Consider the following 26570-nt stretch of genomic DNA (forward strand, 5'->3'; position numbering starts at 1 on the left):
GTTTATATCTGGGCCCACAGAATTAGGCGGTCGCTAATTAGAAATGAAGTCGCTTTAGCTGGACGCTTTGATAGCGCACTGGAATCCGGTGCATTGAGCTATTGACAGTCACCCTGGGGGCCGCGGTGTCTTGTCAATGGTTAATTTAGCAGCGCGAACTCGTTTTCTTTGCTGGAGTCTTATTAGGGCTATTGAAAAAAATTCAAACCGTGAAAACTAAATAACTAAAATAATTAGGTGCGGGGCTCAGGCTGAAAACACAGCCGATAAATCCCTAATCAATTCATTGTTTTCAATTGTACTTTTCAATATAAATTACAATTAGATAGATAGATAGATGGATAGATATGCAGAATCTATCTATCTATCTATCTATCTAGGGGACTATAAGGGAAAAAACACAATGGTTTAAATAATATTAATTGTATTTGTTTACAAATGGAGCTCTATTACCCTGAATTAAAAAGGTGGGTTGAATAGATTCTAGAAGTCCCATGCTAGCGTTGTCAAATGAATTGCCATTTTACAAAGACTCACTAAGAAACGTTTTTTTAGACCAGTATTCATCAACTGAATAACACCACCTATAGAAAGAATTATACTGTGTGTTGCTAGGCAGGCTACAGCAAGTCATACAGCGATACTCAATGGTGCAGGCTCCGACTATGGGGTACAGCCTCGCAACGGAGTTCAATTACTGTCCTGAAAGCAGGGTAAACATTGTGCGGGACTCAGTGTATGTTTTTGTATTGTTTGAAAACGTATTTGTAACTTTAGCTGCCGCTCACCCAGTTCTCGACAACTGTAAATATCAGAGCCGCAGAATCAGACAGCAAGCTACTCTGAGTTGATGTTGTTCGTTTTGACGTGTCGATCTCTGCCATCAGAAAGGAGACACCGCACGTGTGAAAGTCGGTACACCCAGAAACTACAGGAGGCTAATGGGTAGTACCTTCATTAGAATCGCGGTGAAGCAAGATTTAGGGTGTTAGAAACATTATCAGAGTGGCTGCAGGTGCAAACTTTATCCCGGAGCTAAATGTGCGCCGAAACAATACAAATAATCAACGTTATCTTTTGACTCCAAAGAAACTGTATGATATAAACAGCATATAACAGCAAACCTCGCAATTTAACTAGGAGTTAGTTAGTGCTTTACATCGAAGTAAACTATCTCTTTGTTTCTGTAACAGCGGGCCTTCACCAATCCAAAGTACAAATATAATTGGTCAATTATCTTAGCTGTTACACACACTGCATTTAGTTGGCTAAAAGATGGAATAGATAGGAATGTATAGGCTACTGCAGCCTATCGTATATTAGCCAGAGATTTGAGTGCATGAGTTATTTTACCCACAAGGGGGCGCCAGTGTATTAGCGCTAATGACTGTCGTGTCAAGAACCACGAATAAGAAATCGATTTATGTTGACCTGCTTCATTCTTCATTTTGTATGCAGAAATGCAGATTAATTCTTACATTTATAAAGTTAATTTTATGTTGAAGTTAAATGAACAATAGGTAATGCTGATAACTCGTTGGCCACTGTACTTAAAACATTTAGATTCCTTTTGCTGTCTCGGGATATGCGATAACCGGTCATTGCTCCGTGTGTCCTGTTTATTAGAGATCAACGTGTAAGATATTGCAATCGTGCTCTAGGACTATATCAAGCAGGTAGAATCCATAGAAGTAATTAAATTTCAGTGCATATTAAAATATAAATGAAGCAGCCGGGGTAAACGCGGGAAGTCGTGTTTTAACGTGATTATGCAATTTGCCAGGTTGGCTGGTTTAGTAGGCTACCAACATTATAAATATTTTCCTTTTGTAGCTATTAAAGTGAACCATGACTAGTTGTTGTTGTTGTTGTTGTTTTCGTTTTAATAGGCTGGTCAAGCTGTGTTTATTTGAATGAAAATAACGTCTTTGGTATATACGTTATATAGGGAAATAAAGCGAAACTGGAGGCCTGTGCCTTTATGGTGTGTGCAGGTGTGTGCGCGCAGGGGGGAGGAGAGGGAGGGGTGACAGGTGGATTCAATCCCAATCTGAGTTGCCCAGGAAATGTCATTGGCTGTCTCGGTCACCTTGGAGACAGCGCCCCGCCTCCTGTCAGCACCACAAGGCGGATCATCTGTGGGGGGGGGGGGGGGGGGCTGTGAAACCCGCCCTGTAGAGAATACGGGAATTTGCTTAAATTTTTCAGAAACTTTTTTTTTTCATTTGAATTTTTAACAAGGCTCGTTTTAAAAGATTAGGTTTAACAATAATAGTAATAATAATAATACATTTTAAAACCAAGTGTTCGGGGGGGGGGGGGGGGGTTATATATTATCTATACTAAATTTAGAACGGCGCATACATTGTTTAATATCATTAAATAAATATTTTAAATACACGTCATCTTCGGTTCTCATACCATATGCACTTTGGTTTTATAAAGCATAAATCAGCTGTGTTTTCTGATACCTTAAGTTTTTATAATGCGGTTCATTTAACCATGTAATTCAGCAGTCCATTTCAACACATTACATTAATTAATTCGTATGTGGTCCGATAGATTACAAAATTAAATATTTTAAAACTTGTGCGAACTATATTGAGCGTTATTTTATAAATATAGTATTGTTTTTTCATTTGTTTAAAAAAAAAAAAAAAAAAAAAAAAGTACAATTTAAATTGAATTTTGTCAGAAGTTTAACCAGTCGCAGTGTTTACCGGGTATAGTCCTTTTGATGGTGTAATCCTCACTTGGAGGTTGTGGGTTTATTTCGTCTTTGTGTTGTTCTTCAGAAACGAAGAAAGACAGCATTTTTCTGTGCCGAGATGCGGATAGTTCATCATCCTACAACAATATTGTACAGGCTTTCTCAAAACCGTGTAGCATGACAAAACGTTTTCCAGAGACAACAGCAATGTGATGACATCACCACGCTGCGTTAATTAATTACCTCGCCACACCAGACCTGATAAAACTCTGTATCACTCACATTTTAAAGAAAAGTTTATATTCGTGCATTTATCATTTTTGTGTAACAAACTGATCCAATTATTTCACATTGTGTGATGACTATTTACGTGTACTTAATTAAACAAACTAAACCCCAAAACTGAGTTATACGAGAATTAAAGATTTAAAAAAAATCTCCTATCTGCAATAATCCTGTCGAAACCTCGACCTGCTAATCATCACCTACCCCCTCAGCTGCCAGGTTGAACGGCGGCCCCTGGTTGGCCGAGGGGAGCTCATTGTTAGCCTGTCAATCTAAATCACAGGGAGAGCTGCTATTAACAGCTGGGCTGGCGGGCAAGTTTACAGAGTGCTCATCAGAAACAGACAGGCTCTCACCAAGACCAGGAAAGGGTAGCAAGCGCACGCTTTGGCAGAACAAAAATAAATACTTAGTGTTTCATCCGGTTGTTTCTTTACTACTACATCTCTTCTGTTTTTTCTTTTGGAGGATAGCTGTAAATTAAAAGCAGCAGAATGTACAGCATGATGGAAACCGAGATCAAAGGCACGCATTCGCAGCCCAACACGGGCTCTGCGGCGGGAGGCAACAATTGCAAAAGCAACAGCGGCAACGCCAACGATCAGGACCGGGTGAAGCGGCCCATGAACGCCTTCATGGTGTGGTCCAGGGGACAGCGGAGGAAAATGGCTCAGGAAAACCCCAAAATGCACAACTCTGAGATCAGCAAGCGTCTGGGGGCAGACTGGAAACTGCTGACAGACGCGGAGAAGCGACCCTTCATTGACGAGGCGAAGAGGCTGCGAGCCATGCACATGAAGGAACACCCGGATTATAAATACCGACCCCGCAGGAAGACCAAGACCCTGCTCAAGAAAGACAAGTACTCCTTACCCGGCGGGCTCATGGCGCCTGTTGCCAACACTGTCAACGGCTCCGTCTCGGTGGGACAGAGGATGGACAGCTATGCCCACATGAACGGCTGGACCAACAGCGCGTATTCCCTGATGCAAGACCAGCTGGGTTATTCTCAGCACCCGAGCATGAACAGCCCCCAGATCCAGCAGATGCACCGGTACGAGATGGCTGGGCTGCAGTACAACCCCATGATGTCCACCGCACAGACCTACATGAATGCGGCTTCCACGTACAGCATGTCCCCGGCTTACACCCAGCAGACGACGAGCGGCATGGGCTTGGGTTCGATGGCGTCGGTGTGCAAGTCGGAGCCCAGCTCTCCTCCACCGGCAGTCACGTCCCATTCCCAAAGAGCGTGCCTGGGCGACTTGAGGGATATGATTAGCATGTACCTCCCTCCCGCTGGAGACGGCTCAGACCATGCCTCGCTCCAGGCCAGCAGGTTACACAGTGTGCACCAACACTACCAGAGCGCTGGGACTGGCGTGAACGGTACGCTCCCACTCACCCACATTTAAAACAAACCAAGCCAAGAGACTTGAACTCCGCAGTACTTTTGGATACTTGAACACTTTGTTCTCTGAAAACTGTGAATCGGAGAAATAATAAACAAAAAGAGTAATGCAATTTTTTTTTTTTTTTTTTTTTTCAAACGAAACTGTCGGAACTGTCCGAGCCCGGCAGAGTTTTTAAAGATGTATTGCAAAGAGGCTTTTTTATGACGAGAACCTGAGTAATCGAGTTCAGTAGAAGAATTGGACTTCATTTTAAAAGGTGGCACCCCACCCCCCCCCGCCCCCCCCCCCCCCCCCCCCCCCCCCCCCCCCAAAGAAAAGAAACTGTGGCTTCAGAGAGGCGGATTAGTTTTTTGATGTTTTAAAATGTAAGAAAAAGAAACGGAAAATTCAAGTAAATGTTTACACTTAATATGTAGATTGGCTTTGTCCAAAACTTTGTAGAATTGTTTTTAATGGAGTATTAGATTGGAATTGCTTTTGAAACTCTGTGCGGGTCGCAAGCGCAAGTTTGTATTTATAGTAAGGTGTGTGTGTGTTTTTTTTTTTTTTTTTTTTTTTTTTTTATTTTTTTAAAGCTTGTGAACAACTTTTGTATGGTGGTTGTTGTTTTGAAATGATCCTTTTTGGTTTCGTGAGGTTTTTACTGCTGTGAAATGTTTCAGGTTATCACACGGACCGAGACTTTATTTAAACGAATGACGTTTCTACAGACTTCAAGACCACTCTCTATTCCAAAACGATAAATAAATTTGTAGTAAACAAACGATTCAAGTTTCTATTTTTTTTTTTTTTTTTTTTTTTTTTTTAAATCTATATGTAATTATTGTAACCAATTGTCTAACTGGACTGTGTGTGTAAGAAAGTAAATAAATCCAGCCATTTTATGGAACTAAAAATATTGTTATTTGTAAAGAGGTTACACTGAAAGGTAATCACCTGTTCATTATCAACGCCTCGGTACGTATCACGTGAAATGAAAGTGCAGGTTGCACGTCTGTTATTAAAACAGTAATTAGATTTCAGCGGGATGAGTGGGAAATAAAATGCCTGCCTCGGTTGAGCTGCTCGGATTGACACGAGCGTTTATCGGGGTTTTTTTTCTTTTTTTTTCCTCTGCGTGACGCATTAAAGGGTTCGGTTTATAGAACAGCTTTTAATTGTTGTCAATTTTACATAAAAGCCGGTCTTTAACCAACCGGGGTAAATGAGATATTTGAATAAAGAAATCAATATCTCATCAAATCACATTTTCAGGGGTTTGTGCCAATTCCGAGAATTAATGTTTTTGAGGGAAGGTGCCTGGATTAGGGAGATTATAAAATATGGACTTTTTTTTTTTTTTTTTTTTTTTAAAGAAAATATTATTAAACAAATGATCGTGTTTAGTTATTTTAAATTATTATAAACAACGATTGGAATAACGGTAGCCTATTTATTTGAATTAACCGAAATATCAACTTGTGTCCTGGCTAAATTGATTTTTAATTAGCAATTGCTATCTGCCAGTAAAACAGTTTAACGTTTATTTATGTGTTTGTTGTTAAGAGGCGGACGCTCGCAATATTGCAACCCGCGGGGACATTTCCGTTTCAAATCTCAAGGTTTTCTTCTTATGCGTTTAGTCATATTGTTAACTGAATGCAGCAGGACTTGATTGAAGTGTGTAAGTGAAGAATATGCTGGGGCTTAACGTGCCGCAATGTGTGTGTGTGTGTTTACTAGTGTGTTCTTCAGAAGCACATACAGTCTCCAGGGTAAATAAAGCTGCTCCAGTCACTTCGATTTATTTAGACTTTAATTGAAAAGACATCGCTGTCAATCAGGTTCAAATATCTGCTATAAACTAATCGAATTTATCAACTTCATTGAACCAAGGCTTGCACCGTTCCCATTTCAAAATGTAACCTCCTATTATTATTATTATTATTAAGAGAATCTGACAGACAATTGACGGTTTTAAGTGTGTAGGCTATGCGATATATCCAGAATATATTTACATTATTTATTAATTTGTGTCTTTATAAAGCTTTTAAATGATTTTTTTTAAGAAGCACAATGCTGTAAACATCGTAGCAGATTAAAATAAGAAACCGATACTTTGTCATGTATTGCTGAATGGAAGCGTACATCGCATCTCACACAACCAAGCAAGACGCGAAGTCTTAAAACGTTCTTGTCTCTCTTTCTTAACGAGTCTCGTTTATCGTGATAGAAACGTTTTTTTGTTTTTTTTTTAATCTGGTGTAGCACACATGGTCAAAAGGCTATTTTGTTTGCCCCCATCTCAGTCATTTACAATACAATCTTTTGGTTTAGTTTTTATGAGTAAACCAAGATTGGTAAGTGAGTCGTATGGCACCTGGGGGCGGTGAGATGTAAGGCGAAAGCGTTTTGAAGGATATCGCTTGGAGGGTTAGGACTGTACTTCTTATGAAAAAACTTGTTTGTTGTTCAATAGGCCCCCGCAGCACGCCTGTTTGAACAGATCCTGGATCTGATAAGAGAGCCTGGGAGCGGGGCAAAGTGTGCGGCGGGGCGGGCTCTGATTCAGTCGGCTCCTTCTCACAATGTAGGTGCAGATGAATCAAATAACGCACACGATCTCATCTCTCACGAACTAAAAAAATAGGAAATGATATCAACGGTAAGGTTCCTCTTTAAACTGGGAGGAGGGAGCGGGGGTTCAAGCAAGCTCTGTTCGGTTAATTCATTTCAAAGTCTTCAATTTCACGGACAGGGTTTGGTTTCCAAATGTTTTCCCGGGAGACTGCATTGAGAATGCATCTCCTGCAAAGCAAGTCATTGAGGCTGCACGGTAAACAAACGCGCGCTTTGTGCCGGGCTGTACTTACTGAGCTTGACTGTACAGATATGGCCCAAGGTGTTGCGTCACCCTATAGAAATAACTCACTTTGCTTCATAAAGTCCAGTGAACCATTTTGAATAGAGTTACGTTAAGACTGAATTACACACCTCTTTGTACTTAACGAAGAAAACGGACATGTACAAAATTGACATTTCCAAATCGAACAGGATCTACTATTATATATATTTTTTATTACATAGTGCTAAATAAATGATCGAAATTATCTTCATAGTTAAAAAAAAAATAAAAGTCTCAATCCTAAAATTTTAGGTGATGCGAAACCGCTTTGGGGTAGTAGGGGGAAATCCATAGCTACGTACTTTGGGATATCCTTAGGATATAATAATATATATATATATCGATATCCTTAGGTATAGCCTGTAACCTAAGACCATATATATATTATATATATATATATATATATATATATATATATATATATATATATATATAGGTATATTATTTATTATTTATTTAGCGAATACCTTTAACCAAGAACGTGTTGAAAGGGTTTTGCTCAATATTTACATTGGTTTCCTTCGATATACAAACATGTGTGTTCAACGGAATGCTGTTAAAACAACCACAAAGCAGAGCTCATGTTCAAGATCCCGAGAGTACCACAAATAACAGAAGCAGAGTCCCACTGCCCTGAGGACCTGTGTCTGCTCACATGGCATCAGTTAACCGAGACTTCACGGGGCTGGAGAGCCGCAGAATGCGCACTGTGCTCCCATTATCCTCCTCACACCTCACTGATGACGCCTGTAACTTACAACGCACATAACCGCTACATCCTTTCCAAATGTAATATCACAAAAGCGCTCCCACCTGCTGGGTGCTGTTGGTTTCAGCAGTTTTGGTAACGCGTGTTCTCCCTTCTTCACATGGCGGTAAAGTTGGTTGGGTTTCAATATGGTGACACTTGTCTGAGGGAGATGGGGCCATGTTTGCAGACTGGCAGAATTGACAATCAACAGGTAGTTTACAGATACACCCATCAACAAGGTACAATTAGATGTCAAACGTGTATATAACTCTCAAATTCAATTTGCACCAGCGCTACAGTGTGCCACAGCGGCTGAGCGCCAATGAGTTATCTGGGACAATTCGAATCCGAATTTACAAACAATACATTCCAGTGACATCATGAGGGACCCGGGTTTCTTCTACAAACCTACCCTGCCTGCGTTACATTAGCGACACACTGTTCAGCCCATCAGCTGAAAACAAGCGCACACGCTTTAATTATTTCCCATAGCAAATCAACTTTTCACGCTAGCCATAAGGACGACCGCGCGATGATAATTGTTTTAAGTTTTCAGCACCAGAAAGTTAGTCAATTTATTGAATACTTTCTGTTGTTGAATACATGATAATAAATACGTAGTGCAATGTATGCTACTGTGTGGTAACGTTCAGTTTACTACAACATTTATTATAATAGGGCTAAATATAAAATAATAATAATAATAATAATAATAATAATAATAATAATAATAATAACTGTAAAAATTGGTACAGACCCAGCTACTGCTAGAGTGTTCTTGGTAGGGTTAATGTTTAGTTGAGGGTAGGTTGTATCATTCACAAATAAAGGGGAATACGTTTTTTTTTTTTCCTGCAGTTACTATTAACAATATGTCTGCAGTAAAGTAATATAAAGTGAGAAGGAATAATATAATAAATAAATACATTGCCAGAAATGCGTTACTATGACAGCTTCAATTGTGAAGTGATGAAAGGCAGGCTTCTGCTGTTTCACGGCAACTCGGCCACAGTTTCAACAGCGAAAAGTTACTTAAACCCGGCTGTACATCGCTCGACAGAGCGGCACATTAACCGTGTCAGTCAAGAAACAGCTGGCAAGTGTAGATTGGAATACCTGGGCAATTGAAATCCGATAGGGATATTTTGTAAACAGCCAAATGTCCCTTTTCCAAATAAAACTGCTCATAAACAGTAATATACACGAACAAGCGGGACAGTGCGTAGGTGTTTGCATTGAAATATTTAGTTGCTATGTATTTATTTGTCAGTCGGTTTTATTTCAACCACTGGCAATATTTAGTCAGCGCCTCAGAAACCTATCCCCTGTGGGACTGAGTCTGTCACAGAGCAACTGGTAGCCTGTCGGAGTATAGCGGCAGTTGGATGCTGCTGAAATGCACACTTATCCAGCTGAAGGCAGCATTGCCTGTCTTCTAACTGCATTACCTTTGTATGTTTATTACAACCGCAGCAACGTGACAATAAAACAAAGAGTATAGAAATAAAGACCAGACAAGCATACACGTGGGAATGCATGGTGAAAGGGGCAAGCCACTGGAAAACATTGTAACATAATAAATAACTTTTCCATGTCTGTTGCACAACTATCTCTAATATGTTGTTACAGTAGACCCACATACCTGTAAGACCTGTGCTTGTACATTTTACTATTAGTGCTTGTGCCTCATTGCTGTTGCTGGAGATCTACCTCCTAATAAAACAGGATAGTTTAGAAGGAAGTAATGCTTGTATAATGACTGGTTGGTTGGACATTTGCCAGTGGACAAGAACTTTTTTTTTTTTTTTTTGTTGCTTTTGTTTTTGTGTGGAAACATTCCAAGAGTAATTTAAGAAATTGAAGGTTAAACATTGGCTTATTTGACTATAACATGTTCAGAGCTGTTAGCTGTTACCCAAATGTCACTCAAATCGTCTGCGGTTACTTGGATAAAACATAAGTATCTTTAGAGGGTAGGGATGGGGCTAGAGGAGGATCTTGGAGCTTAAATCCAGATAAAGACCAACCAGCCAGTAAAACATCACATTAAAGGGATTTGTTTCTTTGTGCAGCTCAGTGAGTGGTGCACTGTGCTAGTACTATAGTAGGTAGCAGCTCAGTGAGGGAGCTAGTAGCTAGCTTAGTTCTTGATATTGTCATGAAAGAAACATAATAAAAATTCACCAGTAATTTGTTACTGGAATGGAAATCTTACACACAGTATTCCCATTCATTTTTGTATTTGCTGTCTGGAGTGCTGCAAAATCAGCTTGCAGAAAGGTTGGTTTAAATGTCTCTTCCTTCTCTTAAATAATAAAAGCACTGAAACGACATGCCTTGCAGTAACAGACACTCTCCTTCCCTCACCTCTTGCCTTCCCAGCGGGGGGCTGGGACTCGCAGCAGGCTGGTAGCTGCAGGGCCAGCAAGAGGGAAAGACGGTGGTCTTTCCTGCCTGCTTTCCTTCCCACACTCACAGTAAGTGTGTAACTCACAGGAGCTCAGCGTGAGGGTCAGCAATGCACACCTTTATTGAAAAGATTAGCTGAGCTCCATCGGTTCACCACAGGGGTCCTCGATGACAATACAACAATGACAAGTTACCAGGTACTGGAGAGCCGTAAATAGAGGGGGCTTCACATTTTACATATTAGTATTGTGTGTGTGCATGTGTGTGAGTGGGGGTCTGTTTTAATTATCTTAATGCCGCAAAGAGATTTGGCCCTTATAAGAAGTATCACTAAATACAGAGGAACGATATTTGCCATAGAGCAGTACATACGTTTCATGGAGGCAGTATTAAGATCTGCCATTTTTTTGATTATTAAAACTGAACAGTTAGTCTGTCAGATTTTTCTTTAAACTATAGATTGCAATTTTGCAGCATTCAACAGACTTCTATAATTTTCTACCGATCTGTAAAACTAGTGATACATTTTGTTTCTTTAATGTAATTTTCTGCACAGATGTTAACACCTGGATTTGTTGTTTTTTTTGCCTCAGAATCAAACTAAAAGTTTGTGTGCAGTATGTGTTAACCTGTGCTTGTATGTGGAGTTTGGTTTACCAGGTTTTTTATTCCTAATCGGTAGCTCTCGGCCCTCGTTTTTCTTTGTCCAAACAGGATTTTTAGTTCCTCTTGAATACAAGCAGCAGTGTTTCTGCGGAACTAAGTCTTATTTGTTTAGCTGTTGTGCGAGCGACACTCAAACAGGGCCCTGTGTATCAGTGGGGCAGCCTGAGTGCTTTTCTATTTCAGTAACTGGGGGCGACCGATCCCCTTGCTCTGCCCATGCTGTACCCTGACAGACAGAGCTGAGCGGATCCTTTCTCTCACAGGTTGCTGCGGAACAGATTCTTCACTTGTAGCAAGTGTGGGCAAGTCCCAGGGAGGGCTGTCTGATCTCGTCGCTTCTTACCTTACCCTGTCAACCTGCCTGAAAGCAGATGCTTTACCGTAGACCACCACAAGACTGCGGTATACAGCGAGCCCCTCGATGCAACGCTTTCAGTCACTGGTGCTGTGCTGCTGGAAACCCTCATGAAAGACTGAATGTTTGAATCACTTCGTTATACTGCCATCAGACCTATTTAATACTAAAAGCTTAAAGCAGCATCTTAAAGGGTTCTGTTTACCCAGGTTCAGTGTGTGATCACTTGTAACCCACATGAATATTGTCTTATACTACACAGGTGTCCAAGCTACCCCTTCTAAAAGCGTACCACTGTATTGGTGCACAGTATTTAAAGAACTGGAGGAGCTGGAGCTCGATGTGGAACCCTGTTCCAAACTGTAGAATGAAGACGGGTGCAGCCTCTAACCAGGCTGAATTGCTATGTTGTTGTTAAGTAATTGAGTGACCTTTAAGAGTAATGACAGTGCTGTGTTAATGCTAGGATGACTTGACGTTTTTTGGAAATCCCCTGCCTAATTGTCCCAGCTGTTTAAGTCCGGAGTGACAAGGTGACCTGCCCTGCAGCTCCCAGTGTCAGCGCAGTAAATACAGTGTCTGGCCAGCGCTCTCTAATCCCGGTCTGAGTGAGTCGGGGCAGTTCAGGGCCTGGGTGGCTCAAGGGAGGGGGGGAGGCTAATCTCCTGAGCTGGGCAGATGCTGTGAACCAACTCAAACCTGTGGCTTTCGTGGGAAAACCTCAAACTAAACCCATAGTGTCATACAGAGTCATTTATTGCTATTAAAGAGCTCTGTGTGTGATGCAGGTGGTGTCAGTGGTGCCTGTTCACTGCTGGGTATTCCTGCCGTGTTTGAAGCTACTGCACCTTATACTACTTTGTGTTTCATTGCATGCAAAGCCCAGAGTAATGTACAATGTGCATAGGGGAATGATAGGGGAATACTGAATGCAAACAAAAGAGGAATATTGTACATGTTACCAGACGTCCTATCAAATGCCCTTTTGATTGTGCAACAATATGGACCTTACCAGATCGACTTAACCCCTTCTATCCTGGAGACCCCTGCAGTTGAAATTGGTTTCATGTCATACAAAAATCATACAGAAAATGTCCTGCATTGCCTATCCAGCCTCTAAGAAAAGACAATCCAAATAGAGTACCTGGACAGTTCTAGCCCCTGCTGCCTCAGCATCCATGCAAAGCTTTAATATTGCTCCTACTATGTAGACAGTGGGCTATAAACACCATTCAGGTAAAGCTGTAATAAATGTACCCCCAGGATTCTCTTAATTTCCCTTCCAACCGCTGTGTCTCCAATTGGAGTCACTGGAAATCTGAGCAAAATTTTCAAACAAATGGCGGCAGTGGCTAAAACAACATTTGCTTGAAGAAAACAAATAAGACCCTTGAAGTTGAAGTTCTAGATTTCTCGAAAGCCACCGCTGGTAGGTTGTTTAAGTCATGTAGAGCAAGTGTTTAGCAGGGTTTAAAAACCTTTAATACTGTGTACTGCAAACAAGTCCTGGGGTCATTGTAACACTGCCTGAGCCCCTCAGCTCATTGAGATCAGTGCAGGCTGTGTTAGTTAGGATGTCAGCCTCAATCTCTCCCAGGTAAAGCATTGATTCAGCAGAGAAGTGACAGGAGGTGCAGGTGCAGGATACAAGAGTTCAAGCTGTGTAACTTTACTCTGAAAACAGGTTCTGGTACAACAAATACCTATATGCTGAGTTTCAACAGTAAATACCTACTGAACCTTCAATTAAATGCTCTTAATAGCTGTTAACTAATGCAGCGAATGGAACAATATATAATTGTATTCCTGGGTGGGGATCAGAGTAGCAGAAATAACCCGATCTTTGGTCCAGTGCAAAATATAATTGATGTGAAGTTCTTGTATCTTAATCCAAGCGCATTCACCCATCAATCCAGACACTCTGAGATCATGAGACACCAGGGAAGGGATTATCTGAAATGTTTGTCTGCTTTAGTTTCTTAGAGTTCTACCTCAACATTTTTGTCAATAAAAATTAGGACAGTCTTGAGAGAAAGCTGACAATCTTGATTTTTTCCAGTGTGACAGGACAATGAAGCCAGCGGGTCAAGAGGGTGCATTGAACAGAAGGGGGCAGCCGACAACTAGGGCAAAAGTATTGATTATTGGTCACTGCAGATCACATAAAGGAGCCCGAACTCCGAGCAGTGCTGACAGATGCACAGCAGATTGATGGCGACCCAATTTCTTTCTGTTAGCATTTGTGTTTCCTCCTTTTTAAAAATGTACCCTGGCAAACGTGATTTAGCATGTTCCCACGGCTTGTATACCATGATTTCACTTTTCTGTTGCGATGCGTTTATATGCTCTAATACTACATTTTGCTTCATTTTAACAGTTTAAAAAGGGCTGCTCTGGAACAAGCTATCCTGTGAGAGAGCCAGACATACGTGTAAATCTTCCAAAAAGGAGACTCTGTTCCACCCAACCCTAACCCTCCACTCCCTCCCGATCACATTCTCTGCCAAGATCATCCAGCTCTGCGGTTGCCGCTTAGTGTTGGTTGTTTTTGGTTTCCCTAGACAACCACAGCCCTCAAGACTACTGTACAGGATACAGTACATCTGCCTCAGCAATCAAGCCATGTCTCATATAGGAAAGTCTACTGGTTGCCTGATATCTGCTCCTTATACGAACCCCCCCCCCCCCGCCCGGTTTGGTTTCCTCTTGTTGTGCATGTCCTGCACTGGCAGGCCTCCCCTGTGAGCAGTGGCTCTGTGTGTTACATTATCATGGGGTAAGAGTTACGCACTCTGTCACTTATTGATTAGGTGCCAGTGTCAGTTTGTCGCTTTTTCATAACTCGTCCCTGAGGGCCACACTGCTGGCCAGATGAGGCGCCGGGACGGCCTGCCGTCAGACATGCCTCTGTCAGCTGACACGCTGAGAGCCGCAGTCTGAGGGTCAGCCGGGTCAGATCAGGGGGGCTTCATTTCTCTTAATACTGGTTATGGATTTCCAGGGTTACTGTGAGCTCTTTGCTTCAGTACATTTTGTTTTACTGAATAAATGATCAGGTAATTTGACAAATCAATGAGGTGACAAACCAGTCTGGGTGCGCCTGGGAATTTCTAGCTGTGATGCATTAAAACAACTGTGTTGCTTTTTAAAAAAGCATAATTCTTTCCATCTCACGCAGCTGCATTGTTAGCTTTACTGCACTCGTTGTATTATACTGTGATCAACATCGGTACATTATCTTTGCAAGGACTTGTATGAAGAAGGAGCTTGAACTGAGCCCTCAAAAGCACATTCAGGCAGTGCTTTGACAACAGAGTTGAATTAACAGAACGCCCTGTTAACTGATGCCCCTTAGAGTATGGTCTACAGAAAGAATATGCAACTCTGCAACAATACTCTTCCTTGTCCCCACAGAGAATACGACCTACTAGAGACTGCCAAATGTCTAGGATCCTAATCAAATACCCCAAAACCTACACTTTCTTTCAGTCCAGCTGACTTGTGTCCATAGATCCAGTACCATACAAGCCCATCCCTCTGCTCCTACAAGAAAGTTTCAGGACATTATTCTGGCTACGACAATGCACCCATCACGGAACTGGGAAACCAGCTGTAAACAAGCAATTGAAGAAGAACTGTTTAGCACAAAAGGGGATTAGCATACGGAACGGGTCGCAAGGCAGGGCTGTTAAAGCAACAAGTACAAACAGTTTGAAGAGGGATCTGGGCAGGAGAAAGGAGGATCGGAGAGATACAGGCTGGACACAGGTACAGAGGAGGCAAGGAAATGAATCCACCATGAGGGGCTGCAGCAGGATTTCAGAGAGCTAATGGGCTTCCCCTGGTCCTGCCAGCATATTCTTATATTCTGAAAAGGGTTTTAGGGTTAGGGTTAAAGGTTAGGGTTAGGGTAAGGGTACATGTTCAAAGTTTCAAGTATCCTCTTGAATAGGTCGGGGGAAATGATTGGGTACAGGTACTGTGAATCAAAAATAATTTACTCGAGAGTCATTTATTAAAACAACACACCTGAGCAAAACAGATTGGGCTATTTAACAGATTTTAGTATAAGGTTGAATCTCATAAAAGATAGTGAATGTATTGCTGCCAAGTCTTGAAATGTATTCCCTCTGTAGATGTTCAGGTTAAATGTAGGGTTATTCCCCCACGTGTGTGGTAACAAATGGTGAAATAGACATACAGACAGATACACAGAATGAGCATTCAACATTTCGTTCGAATATCCCGCCACCTGCAGAGACTTGTTGAGATGAATGTTTTTAGTTTGTGCAGAACGAGCAAGACAGATCCATGTTAAACCATTTCGTTATTATGACACTGACTGCAATGTACCAACAGCAGTTACATCATCTTTACAAGACCTTGTAAGAACAAGAAGCTGCACTGGAGACACCCACTAACGTCAATTCCTGGCAAAACCAATGGCATTACATAATTATTATCTTTAATTGCTACTCCAGCTCTTCCATTGCTAAAGACCTGCTGTATGCGCTGAATCCAAAGATTAGAGAAATACTTAGTCCTTGATGAAGTTGTAAAACACTGAGATCTGAAGCTATCACCACATACAGTCCTACTAGGATCAGAGTGGCATGAAAAAACAAACGCTACAAATGCAATACTTTACGTACAGCAGATCTACCAAAAAACAAGGGTAGTACACTGTGGTTGTGTCTAGTAAAGATCTGTGAACTATAACGCACTAATGAATATTTTTTTTAATATATGCATTCGGAGGCAAGCAATTTTGACCCTCTTGTACTCTCTGCCCAGTATGTGTCAGTAGCACACATGTGCATGTTTTAGGTTTGTACACAACCTTTACTGATATTAAACTTTTGTTCTGTTCTTTCCATGTGACCCAAAATCAATAATAAATATCAGTCATTCGCACAATATTTACTTTTAATGTACTGTACCAGTGTGAGTCATTGTGGATTTTAGACACACTCATGTAATCACTCCATGTAGATAAAGCGTTGAAAACACTTGAGATGTGTAGGTCACACTTTTGTGTTCTGCAACGTAATTTATAAAAGCCACCTTCCACAAGTCAAATTCAGTTGCAGTGGACTTCACGTATGTTCTCAGAACAACTTGCAAACTTGTGATGTTGAATCGGTATTGTGCTGGCTGTCCATGGTGGCCCTACATCATGTTATATTGTTTCTGCTGTGTATCAAATTCAGAAATGTTGAAGTCAGAGTAACACAAAACATAGCCATATTGATACTGTGAGCTATTATTTTCATATCTATCCAGCGAACAGATACAAAGAGGTTCTTACTTCATTGTACTTCCCTGCATTGTATTTACCCCCCCTACACTCCTTGTGCAGCTTCTATTAGTGCAGCAGGTCTAACTAATTTTATCTATGCACTTTTGAGACATTATCAATAAAGAAATCGTACTGGTTTTCTCCAATGGTCACAATGCAAGCTGTGCAGCTTTCAAGAGCGTGTCATCCTGCTGCTGGACTTACTGATCTGATTGCACTGTCCATTGAAGGAAAACCTTGAAGTTTGACCTTGAAAGTCAAACTGTAATTATCCCTTCACAGACAACTTGAGCTCATCATGTAGAGAGTAAAGGTCGCTTGCCATGACAGCAAAGGAGGCTCGCCTGTGTCTGCTTTGGAGACTGATGCAGATCTTCAAAACGTATTCAAAGCTATGTCCACTTTAGGCATTACGATGTACTGTATATGTATGTGTGTACAGTATAAAATATGATAACTTGCGGATGAAAAGTTCTGGTGATCAGCCAGCAAAGTACTTCAAAGTCAAGATAAAAATACATCAGAAAATGTGAGACTAAAACCCCCCTGGTTGCTAAAATCTAATTCCACAAACTGGTTCCTGCACAGCATATACCAGGCAGGTTTGTTGAGAGAACACGAGATGAAACAGGAGACACGGGGGGTACACAGTTTTTTAATACTGTACAAATAGCTAACTGCTGTGTTCCCTTAATCTTTTTATCCAAAGACACGAGTAGCATTATCATCAATAATGAATATGCATAGAGCCAAACACTTTGCCATTCCTCACAGAACCCCATTTAAATATCTGATTGGACAGTTAAAGAATTGCTTTTCCCATTAAATGAGGGATTTAACCGTCAGGTTAGCTTATGGACTATAGGCCATCTAATAAAACTGTATTAAGTAGAATATACAGGAGAAGGGTGTATGGAATTTATAATTCATTAGTAGTACCGAGGTCACGTTCAGATGGCCTAGACCTAATAAAAAAGCCAATAAATAAATAAATAAAAATTGCCTTAGACTTGTAGCAGTTTGAGCTACTCTGTGTTGAATTAATCATTACATAATTAAAAACCACAGATGGTGGGGAAAAAGCAAAACCTGGAATGGATCAAACTGCAATGCAGGGAGATACAGAGGTGGGCTATTGTTTTAGAGTAAAAGAAGCACTTTTACAAAGAGTCACATTTTAAAACGAAATTGTGCTTTAGTTTTAAACGGTATTCTGCACAACCATTAATGAAGATTAATGTTACACCTAAACCTTTTCTCTCAACCTTCTGGCAACGCAGACTGAAAGGGCCATTAGTCATGTACATGAGCTGCCCTAAATCTGTGTAGTCAAGGCTTCCAGTCTCCCCTTCTGGTCTATATGCTCTATAATGGAGTTCTTGCAGACTACAAGGAATTGTACAGAGGGAAGGTGTAATGTGAGAGACTGCTTCATTGGTTTATACTGTCATTTTCAAACTACCAAGTCAGGTTTTATTTCACATTGACTTTGTGTATAAACAAGGAAATACTAATGCCATTGAGATTCAGGCACCTGTTTGGAGTATGTTAATTTCGATTTTTTCACAGTCCGTTACATAAATAAGATATATTATGCTTTTATGGACATATCTCTAGACGAGGTAATATAAACTCACATACTTTAAACATTAATGGCTTCTGCTAATAGATTTTTTTTTTAAATAAATTATTCATAAATGCTTTCAATAGCATTTAATGAGACTGTTGACAGTGCGAACAATATACTGCTTGCTGAGATCCTGGTTTTATATCTCCATTATATATCCTTTTTGTACAAGCTGTAGAGCATTGGTAATAAAATTGCATATTTGAAAAGGAGTTCTGTTTGTTTTAATAAAGTGTCTGTGTTTAACAAAGTGGTGCGGTGAGTTCCTCAGATAAACCCAGTACATGATTACACATTCAGTTTTGATAATGGCAGAGATATGCTACACTGGCTTGTTAAGGTTTGCATTCATTTCTAAATTTGCACCTGCTGTTACCAGCCAGTAAACTTCAAAAAAAAGGTTGTGTTAATACAAGTGAATGACTGCTGTACCTGAAGTAAGCAGCCACCTTTCTTTTAAGCAGACTCACATCTTCTGTCCATGTGATGATTGGTTAATTCAGGTTGCATTACATTTCAACCAAATATTTCAAAATTTAAACAAGATACTTTTATTTATAGGTTAAAATCCGTTATTTTTTTTATTTTTTTTTTACAAAAACAGCCTGCTGTGGAAGCCACAAAAACACTTTGCATGCAATCGAACATGCCCTTTTTAAATAGTTAAGCGTATCCATATGTCTCCTTTTGTTGAAGAAACTAAAGGCTGAGGCTGAGTTCTCTGCCTGAACCAGTGCTTTTACTTTTGTTGACCATGATAAGGCCCGATTGTGGTTGTTTTCGAAATATTTATCCGGAAATGGATTTTGTTTTGTTCTGAAATATTATCCGGAAATGCTGGGTTTCCAATAAGCGGTAATCAGAGGGCTATATAACACAGCGCTTTTCAGAACCAGAGCCCTCTTTCCATTAATGATCGAGGCGCGCAATAATTAAATAATGTCGATTTCTAATTACAATGTGTTCTATAACTACAGCCACGGATACATGATTGTTCTATTTTTTAATTGAAATGTATAAGTTAATAATAATAATAATAATAATAGCGATTAAATAAGACATGCATTTCTATGGAGAGAGGGGTAAAGATATTATGTTTACAACTGGTTTAATATCATTTCTGTGTAAAGGATATATTTAAACATTAACATCACGAACCCTATATTAGATAGCAGCCTGGTTGTTTTCCAGTTTCCTTTGCTTGAATTGAAATACAAACCAAACCAGTTCCGATTATTTCTGTTAAATACATAATATTGTATCATTTTGAGTTTAACTCAATAGGACCTGCATCGCATTTAGTTGAGGGCTCAGATTTAATAAGTTAAGAGCAATTTTCAGTAAATTGCAGTTTTATGTTCATCAGTGTTGGTGCAGGCAGGTGCCAAATAGCACTAGCTTTATCTGAAAAGCCAAAAAGCATTACACCACTAATAGCACTATTATTTTATTATTATTATTATTATTATTATTATTATTAGTTTTAATTATATTAAAGTAGGCTATCAGCTATTTAAATATGGGAATTCACATCTACTGGCTGAGCTTCTTCAAGTTTTTCGCCATTGTGTTCTGAAAATAAGAATATTAGCAAACGGCCTGCCGCATATTTGGAGTGTGTTTCACTTCACGCAGGCCGTTGTTCCGCAGTATCGGTGCCGCGTATGTGTGCCGGCCCGCTCCGCAGCACTGCGATTCCTCCCCTGCTCCCAGACCGCGCTGCTGCTGGTCTCGAACCCTCTGTTCCGATTAATTAGCAATGAAGAAGAAGAAAAAGAAGAAGTCATTCACGGGCCACGGGTAGCTTCCAGCTTACTTCCCCGCTGTCGGGTTCATTTCCATAAGGAGATTACAAGCGGGTTAGTTTGTCGGGTTTATATCTGGGCCCACAGAATTAGGCGGTCGCTAATTAGAAATGAAGTCGCTTTAGCTGGACGCTTTGATAGCGCACTGGAATCCGGTGCATTGAGCTATTGACAGTCACCCTGGGGGCCGCGGTGTCTTGTCAATGGTTAATTTAGCAGCGCGAACTCGTTTTCTTTGCTGGAGTCTTATTAGGGCTATTGAAAAAAATTCAAACCGTGAAAACTAAATAACTAAAATAATTAGGTGCGGGGCTCAGGCTGAAAACACAGCCGATAAATCCCTAATCAATTCATTGTTTTCAATTGTACTTTTCAATATAAATTACAATTAGATAGATAGATAGATGGATAGATATGCTAGCTATCTATCTATCTATCTATCTAGGGGACTATAAGGGAAAAAACACAATGGTTTAAATAATATTAATTGTATTTGTTTACAAATGGAGCTCTATTACCCTGAATTAAAAAGGTGGGTTGAATAGATTCTAGAAGTCCCATGCTAGCGTTGTCAAATGAATTGCCATTTTACAAAGACTCACTAAGAAACGTTTTTTTAGACCAGTATTCATCAACTGAATAACACCACCTATAGAAAGAATTATACTGTGTGTTGCTAGGCAGGCTACAGCAAGTCATACAGCGATACTCAATGGTGCAGGCTCCGACTATGGGGTACAGCCTCGCAACGGAGTTCAATTACTGTCCTGAAAGCAGGGTAAACATTGTGCGGGACTCAGTGTATGTTTTTGTATTGTTTGAAAACGTATTTGTAACTTTAGCTGCCGCTCACCCAGTTCTCGACAACTGTAAATATCAGAGCCGCAGAATCAGACAGCAAGCTACTCTGAGTTGATGTTGTTCGTTTTGACGTGTCGATCTCTGCCATCAGAAAGGAGACACCGCACGTGTGAAAGTCGGTACACCCAGAAACTACAGGAGGCTAATGGGTAGTACCTTCATTAGAATCGCGGTGAAGCAAGATTTAGGGTGTTAGAAACATTATCAGAGTGGCTGCAGGTGCAAACTTTATCCCGGAGCTAAATGTGCGCCGAAACAATACAAATAATCAACGTTATCTTTTGACTCCAAAGAAACTGTATGATATAAACAGCATATAACAGCAAACCTCGCAATTTAACTAGGAGTTAGTTAGTGCTTTACATCGAAGTAAACTATCTCTTAGTTTCTGTAACAGCGGGCCTTCACCAATCCAAAGTACAAATATAATTGGTCAATTATCTTAGCTGTTACACACACTGCATTTAGTTGGCTAAAAGATGGAATAGATAGGAATGTATAGGCTACTGCAGCCTATCGTATATTAGCCAGAGATTTGAGTGCATGAGTTATTTTACCCACAAGTGGGCGCCAGTGTATTAGCGCTAATGACTGTCGTGTCAAGAACCACGAATAAGAAATCGATTTATGTTGACCTGCTTCATTCTTCATTTTGTATGCAGAAATGCAGATTAATTCTTACATTTATAAAGTTAATTTTATGTTGAAGTTAAATGAACAATAGGTAATGCTGATAACTCGTTGGCCACTGTACTTAAAACATTTAGATTCCTTTTGCTGTCTCGGGATATGCGATAACCGGTCATTGCTCCGTGTGTCCTGTTTATTAGAGATCAACGTGTAAGATATTGCAATCGTGCTCTAGGACTATATCAAGCAGGTAGAATCCATAGAAGTAATTAAATTTCAGTGCATATTAAAATATAAATGAAGCAGCCGGGGTAAACGCGGGAAGTCGTGTTTTAACGTGATTATGCAATTTGCCAGGTTGGCTGGTTTAGTAGGCTACCAACATTATAAATATTTTCCTTTTGTAGCTATTAAAGTGAACCATGACTAGTTGTTGTTGTTGTTGTTGTTTTCGTTTTAATAGGCTGGTCAAGCTGTGTTTATTTGAATGAAAATAACGTCTTTGGTATATACGTTATATAGGGAAATAAAGCGAAACTGGAGGCCTGTGCCTTATGGTGTGTGCAGGTGTGTGCGCGCAGGGGGGAGGAGAGGGAGGGGTGACAGGTGGATTCAATCCCAATCTGAGTTGCCCAGGAAATGTCATTGGCTGTCTCGGTCACCTTGGAGACAGCGCCCCGCCTCCTGTCAGCACCACAAGGCGGATCATCTGTGGGGGGGGGGGGGGGCTGTGAAACCCGCCCTGTAGAGAATACGGGAATTTGCTTAAATTTTTCAGAAACTTTTTTTTTTCATTTGAATTTTTAACAAGGCTCGTTTTAAAAGATTAGGTTTAACAATAATAGTAATAATAATAATACATTTTAAAACCAAGTGTTCGGGGGGGGGAATATTTATTATCTATACTAAATTTAGAACGGCGCATACATTGTTTAATATCATTAAATAAATATTTTAAATACACGTCATCTTCGGTTCTCATACCATATGCACTTTGGTTTTATAAAGCATAAATCAGCTGTGTTTTCTGATAGCTTAAGTTTTTATAATGCGGTTCATTTAACCATGTAATTCAGCAGTCCATTTCAACACATTACATTAATTAATTCGTATGTGGTCCGATAGATTACAAAATTAAATATTTTAAAACTTGTGCGAACTATATTGAGCGTTATTTTATAAATATAGTATTGTTTTTTCATTTGTTTAAAAAAAAAAAAAAAAAAAAAAAAAAAGTACAATTTAAATTGAATTTTGTCAGAAGTTTAACCAGTCGCAGTGTTTACCGGGTATAGTCCTTTTGATGGTGTAATCCTCACTTGGAGGTTGTGGGTTTATTTCGTCTTTGTGTTGTTCTTCAGAAACGAAGAAAGACAGCATTTTCTGTGCCGAGATGCGGATAGTTCATCATCCTACAACAATATTGTACAGGCTTTCTCAAAACCGTGTAGCATGACAAAACGTTTTCCAGAGACAACAGCAATGTGATGACATCACCACGCTGCGTTAATTAATTACCTCGCCACACCAGACCTGATAAAACTCTGTATCACTCACATTTTAAAGAAAAGTTTATATTCGTGCATTTATCATTTTTGTGTAACAAACTGATCCAATTATTTCACATTGTGTGATGACTATTTACGTGTACTTAATTAAACAAACTAAACCCCAAAACTGAGTTATACGAGAATTAAAGATTTAAAAAAAATCTCCTATCTGCAATAATCCTGCCGAAACCTCGACCTGCTAATCATCACCTACCCCCTCAGCTGCCAGGTTGAACGGCGGCCCCTGGTTGGCCGAGGGGAGCTCATTGTTAGCCTGTCAATCTAAATCACAGGGAGAGCTGCTATTAACAGCTGGGCTGGCGGGCAAGTTTACAGAGTGCTCATCAGAAACAGACAGGCTCTCACCAAGACCAGGAAAGGGTAGCAAGCGCACGCTTTGGCAGAACAAAAATAAATACTTAGTGTTTCATCCGGTTGTTTCTTTACTACTACATCTCTTCTGTTTTTTCTTTTTGAGGATAGCTGTAAATTAAAAGCAGCAGAATGTACAGCATGATGGAAACCGAGATCAAAGGCACGAATTCGCAGCCCAACACGGGTTCTGCGGCGGGAGGCAACAATTGCAAAAGCAACAGCGGCAACGCCAACGATCAGGACCGGGTGAAGCGGCCCATGAACGCCTTCATGGTGTGGTCCAGGGGACAGCGGAGGAAAATGGCTCAGGAAAACCCCAAAATGCACAACTCTGAGATCAGCAAGCGTCTGGGGGCAGACTGGAAACTGCTGACAGACGCGGAGAAGCGACCCTTCATTGACGAGGCGAAGAGGCTGCGAGCCATGCACATGAAGGAACACCCGGATTATAAATACCGACCCCGCAGGAAGACCAAGACCCTGCTCAAGAAAGACAAGTACTCCTTACCCGGCGGGCTCATGGCGCCTGTTGCCAACACTGTCAACGGCTCCGTCTCGGTGGGACAGAGGATGGACAGCTATGCCCACATGAACGGCTGGACCAACAGCGCGTATTCCCTGATGCAAGACCAGCTGGGTTATTCTCAGCACCCGAGCATGAACAGCCCCCAGATCCAGCAGATGCACCGGTACGAGATGGCTGGGCTGCAGTACAACCCCATGATGTCCACCGCACAGACCTACATGAATGCGGCTTCCACGTACAGCATGTCCCCGGCTTACACCCAGCAGACGACGAGCGGCATGGGCTTGGGTTCGATGGCGTCGGTGTGCAAGTCGGAGCCCAGCTCTCCTCCACCGGCAGTCACGTCCCATTCCCAAAGAGCGTGCCTGGGCGACTTGAGGGATATGATTAGCATGTACCTCCCTCCCGCTGGAGACGGCTCAGACCATGCCTCGCTCCAGGCCAGCAGGTTACACAGTGTGCACCAACACTACCAGAGCGCTGGGACTGGCGTGAACGGTACGCTCCCACTCACCCACATTTAAAACAAACCAAGCCAAGAGACTTGAACTCCGCAGTACTTTTGGATACTTGAACACTTTGTTCTCTGAAAACTGTGAATCGGAGAAATAATAAACAAAAAGAGTAATGCAATTTTTTTTTTTTTTCAAACGAAACTGTCGGAACTGTCCGAGCCCGGCAGAGTTTTTAAAGATGTATTGCAAAGAGGCTTTTTTATGACGAGAACCTGAGTAATCGAGTTCAGTAGAAGAATTGGACTTCATTTTAAAAGATGGCAAGGTGGTTGTCCCCCCCCCCCCCCCCCCCCAAAGAAAAGAAACTGTGGCTTCAGAGAGGCGGATTAGTTTTTTGATGTTTTAAAATGTAAGAAAAAGAAACGGAAAATTCAAGTAAATGTTTACACTTAATATGTAGATTGGCTTTGTCCAAAACTTTGTAGAATTGTTTTTAATGGAGTATTAGATTGGAATTGCTTTTGAAACTCTGTGCGGGTCGCAAGCGCAAGTTTGTATTTATAGTAAGGTGTGTGTGTGTGTGTTTTTTTTTTTTTTTTTTTTTTTTTTTTTTTTTTTACATTTTTATTTTTTTAAAGCTTGTGAACAACTTCTGTATGGTGGTTGTTGTTTTGAAATGATCCTTTTTGGTTTCGTGAGGTTTTTACTGCTGTGAAATGTTTCAGGTTATCACACGGACCGAGACTTTATTTAAACGAATGACGTTTCTACAGACTTCAAGACCACTCTCTATTCCAAAACGATAAATAAATTTGTAGTAAACAAACGATTCAAGTTTCTATTTTTTTTTTTTTTTTTTTTTTTAAATCTATATGTAATTATTGTAACCAATTGTCTAACTGGACTGTGTGTGTAAGAAAGTAAATAAATCCAGCCATTTTATGGAACTAAAAATATTGTTATTTGTAAAGAGGTTACACTGAAAGGTAATCACCTGTTCATTATCAACGCCTCGGTACGTATCACGTGAAATGAAAGTGCAGGTTGCACGTCTGTTATTAAAACAGTAATTAGATTTCAGCGGGATGAGTGGGAAATAAAATGCCTGCCTCGGTTGAGCTGCTCGGATTGACACGAGCGTTTATCGGGGTTTTTTTTCTTTTTTTTTCCTCTGCGTGACGCATTAAAGGGTTCGGTTTATAGAACAGCTTTTAATTGTTGTCAATTTTACATAAAAGCCGATCTTTAACCAACCGGGGTAAATGAGATATTTGAATAAAGAAATCAATATCTCATCAAACCACATTTTCAGGGGTTTGTGCCAATTCCGAGAATTAATGTTTTTGAGGGAAGGTGCCTGGATTAGGGAGATTATAAAATATGGATTTTTTTTTTTTTTTAAAAGAAAATATTATTAAACAAATGATCGTGTTTAGTTATTTTAAATTATTATAAACAACGATTGGAATAACGGTAGCCTATTTATTTGAATTAACCGAAATATCAACTTGTGTCCTGGCTAAATTGATTTTTAATTAGCAATTGCTATCTGCCAGTAAAACAGTTTAACGTTTATTTATGTGTTTGTTGTTAAGAGGCGGACGCTCGCAATATTGCAACCCGAGGGGACATTTCCGTTTCAGATCTCAAGGTTTTCTTCTTATGCGTTTAGTCATATTGTTAACTGAATGCAGCAGGACTTGATTGAAGTGTGTAAGTGAAGAATATGCTGGGGCTTAACGTGCCGCAATGTGTGTGTGTGTGTTTACTAGTGTGTTCTTCAGAAGCACATACAGTCTCCAGGGTAAATAAAGCTGCTCCAGTCACTTCGATTTATTTAGACTTTAATTGAAAAGACATCGCTGTCAATCAGGTTCAAATATCTGCTATAAACTAATCGAATTTATCAACTTCATTGAACCAAGGCTTGCACCGTTCCCATTTCAAAATGTAACCTCCTATTATTA

The 26570-nt window shown here is 40.4% G+C and overlaps 2 protein-coding genes across 2 annotated transcripts; both read left to right on the top strand.

Annotated features, from left to right (window-relative positions):
- Nucleotides 1–3336: 3336 nt before the first annotated feature.
- Nucleotides 3337–24950, top strand: LOC121318856 (transcription factor Sox-3-like). Its single transcript, XM_041255979.1, has 2 exons — nt 3337–4666; nt 24921–24950. Exon 1 carries the CDS (start codon nt 3490–3492, stop codon nt 4408–4410), a length of 921 nt encoding a protein of 306 aa, XP_041111913.1. The 5' UTR covers nt 3337–3489; the 3' UTR covers nt 4411–4666; nt 24921–24950.
- LOC121318855 (transcription factor Sox-3-like) lies at nt 23599–24950 on the top strand. Its single transcript, XM_041255978.1, has one exon. The coding sequence runs from the start codon at nt 23752–23754 to the stop codon at nt 24670–24672; it is 921 nt and encodes a 306-aa protein (XP_041111912.1). The 5' UTR covers nt 23599–23751; the 3' UTR covers nt 24673–24950.
- Nucleotides 24951–26570: the final 1620 nt, after the last annotated feature.

Source organism: Polyodon spathula, chromosome 7 (assembly GCF_017654505.1).
Source record: "Polyodon spathula isolate WHYD16114869_AA chromosome 7, ASM1765450v1, whole genome shotgun sequence".
NCBI lineage: Eukaryota > Metazoa > Chordata > Actinopteri > Acipenseriformes > Polyodontidae > Polyodon > Polyodon spathula.

Bases quoted from the DNA above. Each gene is read 5' to 3' on its own strand.
- LOC121318856 (XM_041255979.1), top strand. From the start codon at position 3,490: ATGTACAGCATGATGGAAACCGAGATCAAAGGCACGCATTCGCAGCCC.
- LOC121318855 (XM_041255978.1), top strand. From the start codon at position 23,752: ATGTACAGCATGATGGAAACCGAGATCAAAGGCACGAATTCGCAGCCC.